Genomic DNA, 15,415 nt, shown 5'->3' on the forward strand with positions numbered 1-15,415 from the left:
TCAAAGTAAAATTGGCAATCTGGAAAATCGGGCAGTGAAATGATTATGTGTAATTTGATTATTAAATAATTCATAGCAGGCAATTTTATCATTAAGGATTTTATTAAAATACACCTTCGTTGCTAGCAATTTGATAATCTAATGCAGGGATGTCCAATTTTGGGATTTCAGGCCACATTATGGCCTGCATTATATTTAGGTGTGGCCCACTACACATTTTGACTTCAAGAAGTATAATTAAACAATATTGTAGCTTAAATACACATAGTAGCGATAGGTTTTGATCCCCGTTAGGGACCAGCTGTTTTTGTGAAAAATTTATGATAAATATATTCTTGACTATGAAATGTACTGAATCATTGTTATTTTGATAAAAATTACAATCTAAATAATTAGTAAAAAAGTTATTTATTTTGATATCATATCGAAGATTTTATAAGTATTTCTTTGGTACATTCTGACTATGAATCAATTTTATATATATTAAGGTGTTTTTTTTTTGTATTTCACAATCATTAAGCAAAATTAATCTGCAATCTTTCAGTATTTCATAAAAATATTCGGTAATCAAATTTTTATTTTTTTAATACATTAAAGAAATTGTATTAAACTTTTGTGTTATGTAGATTTAAATGTATTTTTTTCGTATAAAATCCAATTTATATTATTTATTTTCTAAAATAGACATAGCAAAATAAATTTAATGATATGATACAAACATAAATATTTATGTATATGCAAGTCATTAATTATTTATGGAATTGTATAAAGGGATTTATGATTCTGAAGTTTATTTTTTGCATAGTATAAAGTATATATATAATGTACATTGAAAAACAAATAATATTTTCAGATGCAACATGCCCCCTTTTCATGATCCTTTAAAAAACTACGTCCACATTTTTTTTTTTGGTTAAAATGTAGTCACTTTATTATTGTACCTATTGGCGTTAACTCATGGTAATAAGCAAGAAAATAAAGTTATTTCAGAGGACTTATTCCATTTGAATCAGAATTTAATGTAATTAAACATCATATTGTTACTGTTTTTTCTCTCTAAAATTAGGAAAAAATTATTGTAAAGATTTGTAAGTAAAAAGTTTTCTGACAACCTTACAATTCAGCTTATATTTAAGATAGTCAAAATACTAAAAAATAGATATAATTCGTATAAAATAACGAAAATAAGAATTTTGTAATTATGATTAATGTCCACGTGTATTTGTGTACGTTTGTATTCTACAAATTGATTTCTATTAAAATAAAAATGTTTTGTCATTTTTGCGGTAGTATTTTGAAAAACCCTGGGCATTATGTATTTCAACATATTTTCTTTTTAGTCTAACACTCGTCTAATTTCATTTCCTGTAAATAATTTATAAATAGATTAAAACCAAATTGGAATTAGAAAAAACTAATCAAAACGTTTTTTAATTAAAACATTGAAATTTCAAATTTTCTTCAACAATTAATAGTATCATAACTAATTAATATATATTAATTATATATACGAATAAAACTATGCAACAACATTTTTGCCCGACGGATAAAAAAAATCTTTTGCCCTTGAATTGACATGGTTTTTCAAAAGGTTTCTTTTATCCCAAAGAACAATAAAATGAAATTTATTACACTAAGTTTCTGGTTTTGTTTGCTTTTTCGATAAATATTATTTACAACAATTTGATGATTTTGTGTTATTTTTCGCCCTCAAAGATCAAAATATCAGGAAAAACATAAACAAGCCTGTGGCAGTATGATTAAAATAATATTTGAATTATTATTGAATTTTTTTTTGAATCGGAAAAAAAGCCTTGTAAGTAAAAAAAAAAAAAAAAAAAAAAAAAAATTGATTCTTTTTTTGAAAGTTTCATAAATTCCTCATTTTGGATCACAATTTCACAATCCATAGTTTTTCGTTACATGAAGAAAGTTGATTCACACACAATGCTATATCGCACGAACAAATTGTTCGATAGCTTCCAAAATTTTACAAGTATTGTTCGGAGGTTAATAATGACTGATAATTATTTAATTAAATTTTATGAGTACCATTGATGTGTTAGCCTACAAAATTTTTAGCAGATCCAATGATATTTAAATACAATGTTTTATATATATATAATTTATTTATATGCTAGACATTAATAATGTACCTATACAAAATCAATTTTTAAATATATATATAAATTTTTTTTGATTTTGTATAATCTATGAGTTTTAGTAAAATATTTGATATTTATTGATGGATAAATTATAAATAATAGTTTATGAATAATTTTACTTGAATCTTGAAAAACTTTTTTCAAATTCTATAGTTAAAATAAGTTGTCAGCACATGAATGTCTTTAAAAGCAGTGAATGATCAATTATGATAGATTATTTTCCTGTACATAGTACAATCTGAGTACTTTTTCTATTCAAAATTTTGAAATTGATGAAAAATATATTATGGAAGCTTAGAAATAACTCAACAACGTTAAAAGTCATAAGATGATATAAAACGGTTCCAAATAATGCAGATGTTTTACATTTGTTAATTTGTCTTCATTGTATTAATCCATTAACATAGAAAATACTTTTTATTATTTTGTCAGTAGTAGAGATTTGGTTTTTGTTGCTTCATATTACTCTGTACTCAAAACATTGATTTGTTGAACTTGAATTTAAATTTGAAGCAATAAACATATTGCTACTATTTTATTAAAAAAAAAATATACAGAAGTGTTTTCATTAGACATCAGCATTACTGATGTCATCCATCATGGGAATTTTAATTAGATTTGCAGGTATAGTATATTTTCATCCAATTATCCTTCTTTTCCCGTCCCTAATTGATCAAAAAACCAAAAATATTAAAAAATTTAAGTACGTATAAAATTTGATGTAATTGTTTTCTACTTTCTATTGTGACTCGATCTTCCTCCATCATGGGAAAGAAGAAATCACTGATCAATTTTTGGAATTTCAGACGGGACAAAATTTACGGAGGAATTTCAAATTTCCACTGACAGTATCAAATTTTATTATCCATGCAAAGCCCGCAGTTTTAGGTTCAACTCTACCCTACACGCTTTTGCTGATTGCCCAGTTTTGAGAGTAATCAAATATTTTATCCAATTCAACGTTTGTATGACAGAAGATATTTCTTCTAACTTAATAAAGGCAAATATATTATCTGGAGCTTATAAGAGAAATAAAAATACTTCTCCTGTTCACAAAGCCGTACAGTTTGCTTTATTAAATCATTGATTAATAAAAAATTAACTATTGACTCTCCATTACATGTGGAAGAATTAAAAGCTACACTGATAAGCGCAGCTAGTCAAAATTCAGCACTTTCTATCAAAATCTCTCTGTCATCATCTTCGTCGTAGGCATGGGTCGGAAATATCATCAAATTTGTTCCTTCGAGTTCCGTGCAATATTTTAATCTCATCAAGTGAATGATAAGAAGACATTGTCGTTTTTTATTAACCTTAGCTGATGTTAAGAATTTTTTTATATCACGTTATTTTACTTCATGACATTAAATATGAACTATAATGTGTTTTTTTAAACGTAAGTGTCTTGTGGCTTTTTATTTATATGATCTACTTTTATCTTTAATTGTATGCATTATTTATACTGTTTCTATTCTAGAGTATAGATAAATTATTTTAACCCAAAAAAAACAAAAAAAAAAAAAAACGAAGGAGGCAACGGGTTACCCTTTCAATAGGATTCAGCAACCGCTCACAAGGCCAATAAGACCCTAGATTTGCTCAAGCAGGAAAACTTCTACTTCTTCTGCCAACAAACTTGGCTCTCTAATTCTCCTAATTTGAAACCTCTGGACTACTTCATTTAGGGGGAGTTAGAGAGGTAAATCTACTCGAAGCCCCACAACAGTTTATACGACCTGAAGAAGACGATCGTGAAGTACAGGAATAAGGTAAATCTCGTACATTTTATCTCGTCCTGCTTTTCTCTCTGTAGCCGCCTCGACAATGTAATCACCGCCAAAAGTAGACACATCGAATAAACCTTTTCTTAGTCGAAGGATGAACAATTTTGTACCCAAAAAATTCTATAGAATTAAAATATCCAGGAGTTAGAGGCCATCAAAAAACGTCCCAATTTGCCTGTACATTCCTGTATAGTTGGTTTGATAGCTGTAACTGGTTAGTTGGTGTCCCATATTTTGTTAAATGGGCATTAAAACAAAAACAGGCATTAGCTAAATAAAATAAGCTGCCAAAAATGACAATTAATTGATTGTTTATTATCATCCAACAATTTAAATTGAGTTGAATCTTTAGCATCGAGTAATGGTGCATTTTTTTATGGATTAAACTTTCATAACCCTAAATCAGAAGATGCAGTTCAAATCTGCGTATTTGATACTTTAAGGGAAGAGAAGTTCATGATTTAAAAGGATGACATAATTTGTGCAAAATTTTACCACGTTCTCAGTAAGTTTTTAAACCATTGTGCAGTTTGTCAAAATTATGACTAAATTAATGTTTAAAAAATGCCTTGCAGTGTTCAAAATGCTGCTCAAAGTCTGCAAATAACTGAATAACAAATACATCACTAGTATAGAAACCCATATCAAAAACAAGCACATTGAAGCTATTATATATTTAAACACTTTCATTTACAATCATAATATCAGTGTTATACAACTAAATATGCAAGTTTCATATTTTCTAAACTTTACCTAATTAAGCCATGGTGACGTGTTCTTTTGCTTCCATTACTTAATAAACAGTATAATTATTTTTCTTACTTTTGTATGTGCAAATATTTTCGCTTTTTATCTCAAATGAAAAGAACTCAATAATAATATTGAATGCACGTTTATGCAAAACTCCTACATATATATGTTTGGAAGTTTTTTATTTACTATGCAACAAAGAGTAATAATAAATGATCATTTTGAGTCATTCAACCTTAGATGTTATAAAAGAGAAAAAAACATTGATCATCATCTGTGCATGGAAAGTTCACTTGGGGAAAACTAAATGAAAAAAAAAAAAAATGATTCGTATTCATATAAAAATTAAATTAACTTTATTCATAATTTGAAAAAAATCATCCCAATCCAATCAGTACCGATAACTTTTTTGTAGACTTTGATTGTTTATTGAATTATCAAAAACAAACAAATCACCTTTTCTAAATACAACCTTAAGTAGGTTAAAGAAACAAAACATGAATTGGAAAACTCAAGATTTTTATTAAATAGACAGTTAAATTTTTCTTCAAAAAGAAAAATAATGAAGGTCCGTTTAATCATTGTTAGTTAGTCAATTACATCATTTGTCCCAGCTATTAGACTAATTTTTTTTCGATACAACCTTCATTGTTTTTATGGCAATACATATATTTACTGTCATAATAAATAAATAAAAAACAATTGATAGTCCTAGGCAATTTAAAACGATGAAATATAATTACAAAATTATTAGATAATATTTTCAAGTAAGAACCTGAACAATATGAGCTATTAATAGTTTAATTTTGAAACAATATTTCGCTTCAATAACTTTGTTCTCATAAGAGAAAAGAACAAAGAAGGGAAATGAGATGATCCAGTTATTTAATTTGATGCTTGGTAAATAATTTCTTGATCGTAGTCTTCACACGGGTAAAGATAGTTTATTTTATTTTCTATCCTTTTCACCTATCTTCTTCTCTCCTCGCGACTAAAGATTTAAACCTAGGAAAGAAACTTAGGCCTGAGGAGATGTAATGGTGCAGCGTTTTAACACTTTTTCGCGAGGTGTTGCTTTACATATAATGCCAACTCTGTTATTTTTCTTATTGTCTTAGTCTGGCATATTATAAAAAGGATGATTGTCGATTGATGAATCACGTCTTACACTTAAAATGGCTGTGCGGAAAGAATAAATTGTTTTATTATTTACATTTTCCTATTTTGAATATCCAACAGAAAAGAAAATTTATTAATTTTAATAATTAATAATATAAGAATAAATGAATAATTTAAGACGCATGGGTCAATTATTGTCAGAGGTGGGAACTGGGAGGCTAGACTTGACTTGAAATATATAGTTAAATTATAAATATTTGTATAGATTTTTACATAAATTAATATCATCATCTTTGAGCTCGAAGAAAAAACAATTAGTGGGTTAACATAGCTCTATATGGTGAAAATCTTCTCTAGCTAAGCTAAGTTTGTCTTTCGGATCTGGAATGAACATCTTCTTAAAAGTAAAACATATTAGACAACTCCTATTAGATCTCAAAATAATAACTTAACAGTACATTTAGCGGACAAAAAAAGCTTGTGTGCACCAATACATTTTTAGCTATTGATCACTTAGGTCCACCTTTTCTACTTGGTTACAAGCTTTACTCTCAATTGAAAAGACTGAAAAGGAAAGAGGAGACAAAATGGTTAAAATATAAAGTAAACAAAAACTATGTATATGAATTATGTGCATGATTTACGGAACCTTGATTAAAAATATACAATAAAAATACCCTTCGTAAATGATTCATTTTTGTTTACAAATAACTTTTATATATTTTTTAAAGCATAATCATTAATATATTAACCTTATCATTTACTAATAACTCCTTTAATCACTTGCTCCCCTAAACCATACAAGAGTTCCTGGTTCGATGAGTTTCCACATAATTTGGACTCCACACCCTGGCTAATTCCCTATATTATAGACTTCAGGGAGCTTCAATCCCTGAAATTATGTAATACTGCTTTTTTATAAGTATATTCTGTGTTATATTCTGCTCGTCCTTAAAGAACCTCTCTGTAAAAAGACTGAAGATGTGATATGATATTTTAGCCTCAGCCTTACCAGGAAAAATTAAAATTTGTATAACGGTCTAGTAGAAAAAACTTAATGTTTCTTCCACAGTCCATCCATAATTTATATATTCCAGAATGTCATCAATTGCATTTTGTATTTCCTCCTACACCACAGCTATTCCAAGTTACTTTTCGCTTCATTTTATAGTAGGTTTTTCAATTTTTATACTCTTTTTAATAACTGCGTCGAGAACGAAATGATCCGATAACCCGTTTGAACCTAGCCTTGTTAGACTAAATTGATCTGAAATGACCATGTGGGATACATAGATGTGATCTATCCTGGTTTTGGATGTTTCCCCCGAATTTATCTCACAAATGTAGGTCTATAGTCTTTTTTTACAACTGCAAAATCTTTTAAATTGTTTTCTTCCCTTCGGATCCTCTATTCTGAAGTACACAGACATCCAGATTCTTATGTGAAGTCATGTTTTGATTTTTCCGCCATATTAAAGTCGCCGGTTAGTATGACCCTCTCCTTCTGAGTACATTAAACTTTGCTAAAATTGTTTTAATTTTTTTTAAATCCCCCAGAAGGAATTTATAAATAAAATCTTGTATATTTTGCTCGAAAAGGTTAAGTTAGTTGTTAAAATAAAACCATCCATTCGATGGATGCTTTGAATCGCAAATGAGGAGAACATTTTATATGTTCAATTTATAATATGCCATCTGTCAATTTTTCTATGTCTAAAGGACAAAAAATCTCAGGGAAATTTAATGAGTTCAAAAACTTCGACAAAGACATCCTTCTTTAATTGTAACACACTCCATCTATATTTGCTTCTATTACTCTGAATCTTCCCGATTTTTATAATGTTACATTTTAGATGTTTTGACTTCTCACTTTTAGAGTTAGGCTGTGATCTTCTTCTTTTGAATGCTGAGATCTCCTTTTCATTTTGTGATCTCTACTCCTCCGACTTCTCGATCCTCGAGAATGCCTTGTTTTTATTACTATCCTCTGATGACTGTAAATTTCCTTACTATCTACATTCAATTCTTTTCATTCGTCTACAACTTGTCGTCTTCATCTTCTCTTCCATTTGGATTTGTCACTGGGAGCACCTTGCACATTGTTTTTTCCTTACAGGGAAGTATAAATGCCTTATCTGTTAAACAATGGGGAGAGACGAAGGTATATTATAAGTTTCTGAAACTGCTACTGAGTTGGGAAGAATGGAGATGATCACCGTATTTTGAATTTTGTAAGAGTAGTGTTTAACAACTTGGTCATTGCTTGCTAACATTATTTGATCTACTCTTTTATTTATACTCTTCCTATTGACTCAGCTTTAGCAAAAAGGCCAACACAATCTTGAATTACCTCGGTTGCAACCATACCTCTCACTTCGGGGAGTCCTATTTCGATCGAGATAGGCACATTCGTGTCTTTAATGAGGTATCTTGACTTTATCTTTGCAATAAAAGTTTTTTCACTCGATTTACTTTCTCAATATTGTAAAGCAAGGCTGTCATGGAGAATATTTCCTCTTGCATTATCCTCCATGTAGAAGTGAATAAATTTATATGAGGAAAACCTAAACTATCGGGCTTAGTTGTAAGACCTTCAATAAAAAAACGCAAATAGTACTTATTATGGATATAATGAATCTTCTTTTCCACCTAAAAGAGTGAATTCCTATTGAGAAAACGACTAATAAAGAATTTATCTCTAGTGTTGATTCAAATGTAACTGTATAATATGTGTATTCGTACATAAATCAGCTCTCAGAAAAAGAAAGCAACGGAATTTAGAGTAAATATTTATAACATAGGATCCTCATACATACGTATATTTTGAAAAAGAATAAATAATTTCTGTCTTACCTCCAAATACCCAGTTCTGAAATGAAATACGATATCTAAAAAATAAATGGAGTCCATGAAATAGTCTAATGGAAACCAAATATACAGGCTTTCTTGTGTAATTTCTGCAAAAGAGAATCGGAAAATGATGACCCAAAAGTTGTATAAAAATGCTAAGGAAACGACGAGTGACCAGTAATAGCAGAGTCGCCCAGCTGGGTCGAATACAAAAGTCCAGTGGCATCTGTAAGGAATGGTTAATATATATTATTTTTCAGTATAATAAAATATTATTGTTGTGAAATAAGATATAATTTCTATATCTATTTACGTCATGCAATACAAATAACGATGTTACTTTAAAAAAAAAAAAAAAAAAACATTATAAAAATTACATAAAAAATATATTACTTTTTTTAAAAAATAACATGTATACAGGAATGTCCGTTTGAAATCTTTAGGTATATTGAATAATGGAGTTCTAGACATATGGAAGTCTATGGACGCATTCCCCCCCGTTAGTTAAAACCAACTAAAAAAGAGCTTAAAAATAGGATCAAAGTGAATTAAGGCAAATAATTTCATATGAGTAAATATTATAAGTCAAAATAACAATTTGTTTTCGTATATTTATTAACTTATTTTTTGTCAGTAGAACAGAAAAAACAGAAACAAAAAAATCTTTAGTACATCTCAAATTTCTTAAAATATACTTAGAGGTTCATTTTAACCAGACTATTTAGGAATTTAAAAAACATTACTCCATATCTAAGAATTGACTGATTTTTTCATATGATATAGATATTACTTAGAAATAAAAATTTAACATTACTTAGCTCATTAGTTTTAGATATATGTGTAAGTATCAAAAGTATCTTTCTTATATTTTCTTAAAAAAATGTCTCAAAATTTTTACTCTAGACTTTTACTTTAACATCAATTTTATTAATATTATATTAATTTATATACAATCATATTCAAAATTTGTATGCAGATAATGTAAGACTGATTAACTCTACAAATGTACATTTTTTAGCATGTTAATTAAAGTGTTTTAGATATTGACCCCTTCAAAATATCTTCTAGTAATTGTAAAAATTTATTTTACAGGTAATTTTAAGCATGTGGTTTAGCAGGGCAATTTTTTTATGTATGAATAATGAAAACTAGAACTGGATTCCAGTAAAAAATTTCGAGTTCGGTCAAGCTTAATTTTTTGAATTGTGTGTGGATTTGACCAATTTTGAATTTGGTGTAGTTTAAAAAAAATTTGACTTATTATGTATGTAACTTTGTTACGTCTTTTTATAACATCATCTCTTCATTTTTTTATTTTTTTGAATTCGAGTAATACTCGAATCCAATAGAAATAATAAAAATATTATCTTGGTTGGTAAATATAATTGAGATATTACTAAACAAATTCGATTTCTAAATTACTAACGTTGTAAGTATTATAATTTAATATTTTTAAGGGCGTCAGCGAGATTTTATTTTGTAGTGGGATTTTTTTTTAGAAGAGACAAAAGAATTAAAATTAAAATTTTTTCAAGTGGCTTTTTTTGAGCAAATTACCTTTTCTATAGGAAATATTTTTAGGAGGCATGTTACGTTTAAAAAATTTTCTGAAAATAAATTAATATATGGAATGTTCCCGATAAAAAAATTGTTTGAGGAGAGCTACAGTCCCTCCAGCCCAGCTCCTGCAGAGGCCCTGAGATTTGTTGACTAACTAACTATATTTGGACAAATATTGATCATACGCCCATAGGTTTCTCATTTGTTTTAAAGCTATAGTCCTCCTTATTTTAAAAATTCAAAAATATGAGCAGTAAAAAATCCCTATACTATTTTGACTTTTTCCCCATCTCTCCATACTATGTTTTTAATAGATATTGTAAGGAAATATTTTATCATTTTTAAATGGTCAATCTAGGTTACCAAAAAGGAAGTCAAATTTACATTATATTCTTTTTAGATCATTTAAAATAATATATTCAAACACATCTATACTACACGATGTGTTTAAATCTCCAAATACAAATCAATTGAATAAAAAAAATATCCCTTTCAAAAATGTTATTAAATCATGGTTTACATGTTCTTTAAATACAATTATACTTTTCAAATGTTGAATTCTAATTAGACTAGGGATTATGCTTAAATTACTTTACACTCTGATATCATGAAATAACCAAAAAATTTCTATAAATAGAATATGCATTATCACATTTGGAGATATGCTAATAGAATATATATAAATGCATTGGCTTACAACTTCTACTTTTTATAAAAGAAAGTGATAATTAATTTCATTCTCAAAATATTTCTGTATATTTTCTAGAAATATTCTTTATGAAAAGAGGTTAAAAAAATAACAAAAAATGCACAAAAAAAAGTATATTCGGAGTGTGCATTTGAATGTATAAGGTACATACAATGCACGCTTATACACTGCATTGATGGAGAAATAAAGAAGCCTCATTAGGTTTTTGGGATGAAAAAATAATACTTTTGTATTTTATTTTATTTGAATAAAGAAATTTTATTAATTGACCAATTTATATTATATTTTAATCTCTGCTTCTTTCTCAAATAACTACCAAATAATTAAATAAATCAAACATTATCTTGATTATGTGCTGTTTTATATTTTTTGAATAGAGTTGAAATAATCGATTGTAGCAATTTATCAAATTAAATGAAGTAAATATTTGTAGTATTTTACCCACTCTTATCAATAAACAGTGAGTTCACCCACCTAATGAGCGTAATAACACAAAACGGATGAAACTTTTAACTTCAATAACTATAAGTACTATTTTGAAATGAAAAGGATTTGTGTTTACTAAAAAGAGTTATGTTCTTATTTAAGGAGCGTTAATATCACATTTTTTTTTTTTTGGAGGGGAGCGTGGAGGAATTAACTCCGTTTTAACTTAAGTCCTTCTAAAGCTAAAATGATCACTCCTATAAAAAACAAAGTAATGTTTGTCGTCACATAACCACTTCATTTTGAAAAAAAAAAAAGATAAATAATTCTATTCTTTTGAAAAATTATCAATTGGTCTGTTTTGTACTAAAGGTGGGGAACCCCACCTTTAGTGCAAGTCCTATAGCTGACTCTCTTACCTTGAGCGGTCAAGTGCTTTTCCATTTTTTCTATCCCATCGATCCAACTTTTGTCTCAAGTCTTTTTTCCGTATCTCTCTTTGTTTCTTATCCATTTTGGTGGAGTCTCGAACTGAAGCTGTTAGACTTCCAACAGGAGAACGAAATTTGTGATGATTGGAAGAACCGTAAGTTGAAGTCGAGGTTTGAGCAGATTTGAGTGTACAGGATTTACATTTATGAAGCTCAGAACAGTTTTGGCATTGGTTTTCATGAGTAAGTAAGTGGCGTTGACTATTTCCAGCTGATTGCAGAAGACTTTGTTTACTTCCAGAGCGAGATCGAAGGCTCTCGACACTTTGATCTCTATAGGAGGTAGAAGTTTCTGAAGAAGAAATATAAGAAAAATACAAATGCAAAAATTAGGATGTTTTATTTACGGGAATGGTGTCAAATTTAAATTAAATTCATGGTTATAAAACAAACATACTCGTGAACATTATATATTTATTTGTATATAGCTAAATATTCCTTTGCACAAAATAATGAAGAAAACACATAATCAAGCATTACATATCTCTTTAATTGTTCTTTTGCATACCTGTAGAGTATTAAATTACTCCATGCAAATAAATTTATATTCATAGGATTAAAATTCGAATTCATAGATCACAGATTAATAAGTTCAAACTGATTTTATTAATATTGTCAAAATCATTTTTTTCAAATGAGTCTTTAAAGATATTTTATTTAATATAATAATAATAAATTTGACTATAGGCATATCCATATGTATTTCTATACATTAAAAAAGTTTTTAACAAATTAGAATATACATTATTAATGTCATTAGAAAAACTCTATCCTATAATCCTTCTTATCTTCAAGGTATACATAGAAGTGCATTGATTAAATATTAAAATACTTATTGAATATTAATGAATTTTTTCTTTTCGTCTGATTTGTAGAGCAAAAGAGTTTAGAAAAAAAAGAAAGAAAAAGAGAAAGGATACATGTGGTTCTACAATATAAAAATATTCTAAAGAAAGATTATAATCAATTATGCAATAATTATAGCACGGAATATTTGACCTCAAATATTGAAGAGAAGGGTCAAATATTCATTTGATCTACAGAGGTCTTGCCTTTTCCTATATCCATTGAGTGGATTTCTTACTGTGTGTTAAATGATCAAAGTTACCCATTTTCGACTACGTTATATAATATTGCTGCAAGTTCTACTTTCTCTTTCTATTTTAAAATTGGAGACAGCAATAGTGGAAAATTGAAATTCAATTCTCGCAACCTTTTAATAGTAAGTAAAATACTTTGCTATATGAAGCAACACGACGTGAAGAATAGATAATTATACTTAATTATATAATATAGTAACACTTGATGTTAGGTAACATATCATTAAGTTTGAACAAGAAACATGATTACAGACTGAAAACTAAGCGTAAAAATAATTTACATTACATTGAGAATTCAACCATTACTCGTTCATCAATATTCAAGAATAAAAAGATCAGAAGAGACTGAATGAGATAGATTTGCAAACTCCAACTTTCGTACAAGGTATTCTTTGAAGTAGTTATACTTGAATAATTTATAATATATATAAGAAAAAGTGTCAAAGTGTCCTACATAATCATCTCCTTGTACCTCATCTTCAGTCCACTAATCAAATCCAAGTCTTCCCTCCCCGAATACTTCATAAAAAACAAACTCACCACCTCCTCCAAATAATGAGACCTTCCATCTAATTTTATGATCCTCCAAAGTGTCTGAATATCTAAAAAAGATATACCTCACTTTCTACTCCAATGATAAATCTTAAGGAGGAGGTCCAAAGCGGACGTGAAAGTTATTTTATAGAAGAATTTTGCTTAATGACGTCATCATAAATAGATTTCAGAGTGTTGCGCACTTTGAATTTTTGCTCTATTTGACAAATGTGGCTTGACTCAAACACGCCAAAATTTGACACATTATAACAATATATGTCTGTTATTTTTATAATTTTATTAAAGGTTAGACAATTAAATAGTTTTACCACTCATTTCTTTTTAATGCGACCTGTAAAATTTTGTAGCGGTTTCTGGCTATAGAGACAGTTAAAACAGTCGTCGGGGTGATTGCAACAGTTAAAAAGATATACTAAATGTAGCAGTTTCTCCTTATAAAGTGATTTTGAGTTATAATAGAGTAATACCAACTGATTGTAAAATAATCAATAGTTCAAGGTATAAGTTACCACAAAACAATAAATATTTTATTAGATTAAAACATAAATGTTACTCCTCCTATCAAATAGTTTTACTCCTTATAAGTTTTTTACATAAAAATACTATTATACGAGTATTATACAATTGTTCTGTGAACTTTATGAATGTAGCTTATTAGATAATCAAGTAAAAGGGTCTATCGTAACCATCCCGTGTTGCAATTGTTCCCAATCTACCTTAATTTAATAAGACTTAAATTAAAAGTAATGACAAACTATTATAGTGCTTGAAAAATACTTTAAACTCTGCTAAAGTAGTTTAATTAGTAAAATGTGTACTAATGATGATTATTAGGAATAATAGTGCCCTGTAGAGAGACGTTTAAAGAACCAACTTGAGGAATGGGACTCACTCTAAGTCCCATAATAAGAGCTGATACAACCCTACAAATTCAGATATAAATATTATACTGTAATCCTCCGTTAGTAAAAACTTTTTTTATAATGGAGTTAGTGAACTGGATACAAAATAAATCCTAAAAATAAAACGTATTTAATTTCAGAATAAACAGATTATAACAAGAACACCATTAAAAATTTGGATCGTTTTTAAATACTGGATCCTTTTGCGCTCGTAATTAAATATTCAATTAATATACTAAAAATTAATGAGCCGAGTGGTTTATTAAAATCTGAACACTTTGAATTTTAAACTTCAACATGATATAATTTATTAATTAACAATATCATTTCAACAAAATTAATAATATACTATTAATAGATATGCGCATGAGCTCTCTTAAAAATCAATGTAGCCGCTTTTAGCGGAAATCGTGGCTTCCAGGTACCAGGTAGAAGGTCTGACACCCGCTGCTGATGTAGCCATCTGTCATGATGTCACATTTCAGGCTGACAGTGGCTTTGAGGGCCTCAGTGGTGTGATGAGGAACACTTCAACCCCTCTTTTGAACTCTTTTTGACACTTTTGGCCTTCATACATCCCAATACTACACCTTTTGGGTCTATATCGAAGGGTTGGGCATCAGGGCCTTAGAGGAGCCAAAAGTGTCAAACAAGAGTTCCAAAGAGTTCAAAAGAGTCATGAAGCGGAGGAGGTGGGTTTCTTTGATTACTGGTGATATAAATTGCCTCTCCTCCTACTTTTTTGATAAGTCTGTGTACAGTCTGGTATGAAAGCCTGAAATTTCTTGTATGGACCCTCATGGACTTGAGAGGATTGTCCTGGGCTGCTTTCGTTAAGTCATCTGGGTCCATTTCGCCTTTTTGACCGAGGCATTCTTCCTCTCGAACGTTCTCTCTAAAGTTGTAGACGGTAGTCCTAGAGAAGTCCAACTGCTATGAGTTCGCGAATGGAAATTTATCGATCACGTTCATGTGCCATTTTCTCATCTGGTATGTAAGCTTGA

At 28.8% G+C, this 15,415-nt stretch overlaps 1 protein-coding gene across 2 annotated transcripts in view; it reads right to left on the reverse strand.

Moving 5' to 3' along the window:
- Positions 1-15,415, reverse strand: part of LOC121129157 (uncharacterized) — a 259,086-nt gene that overhangs the window by 169,483 nt on the left and 74,188 nt on the right. For both annotated transcript variants that reach the window (XM_071893539.1, XM_040724837.2), the window contains exons 3-4: positions 11,783-12,146; positions 8,672-8,894 (exon numbers count right to left, since the gene is read on the reverse strand). In XM_071893539.1, the coding sequence (XP_071749640.1) occupies positions 8,672-8,894; positions 11,783-12,146 (587 nt within the window). The remainder of the gene's footprint in view (positions 1-8,671; positions 8,895-11,782; positions 12,147-15,415) is intronic.

This window comes from Lepeophtheirus salmonis, chromosome 14 (assembly GCF_016086655.4).
Source record: "Lepeophtheirus salmonis chromosome 14, UVic_Lsal_1.4, whole genome shotgun sequence".
In the NCBI taxonomy this organism is placed as follows: domain Eukaryota; kingdom Metazoa; phylum Arthropoda; class Copepoda; order Siphonostomatoida; family Caligidae; genus Lepeophtheirus; species Lepeophtheirus salmonis.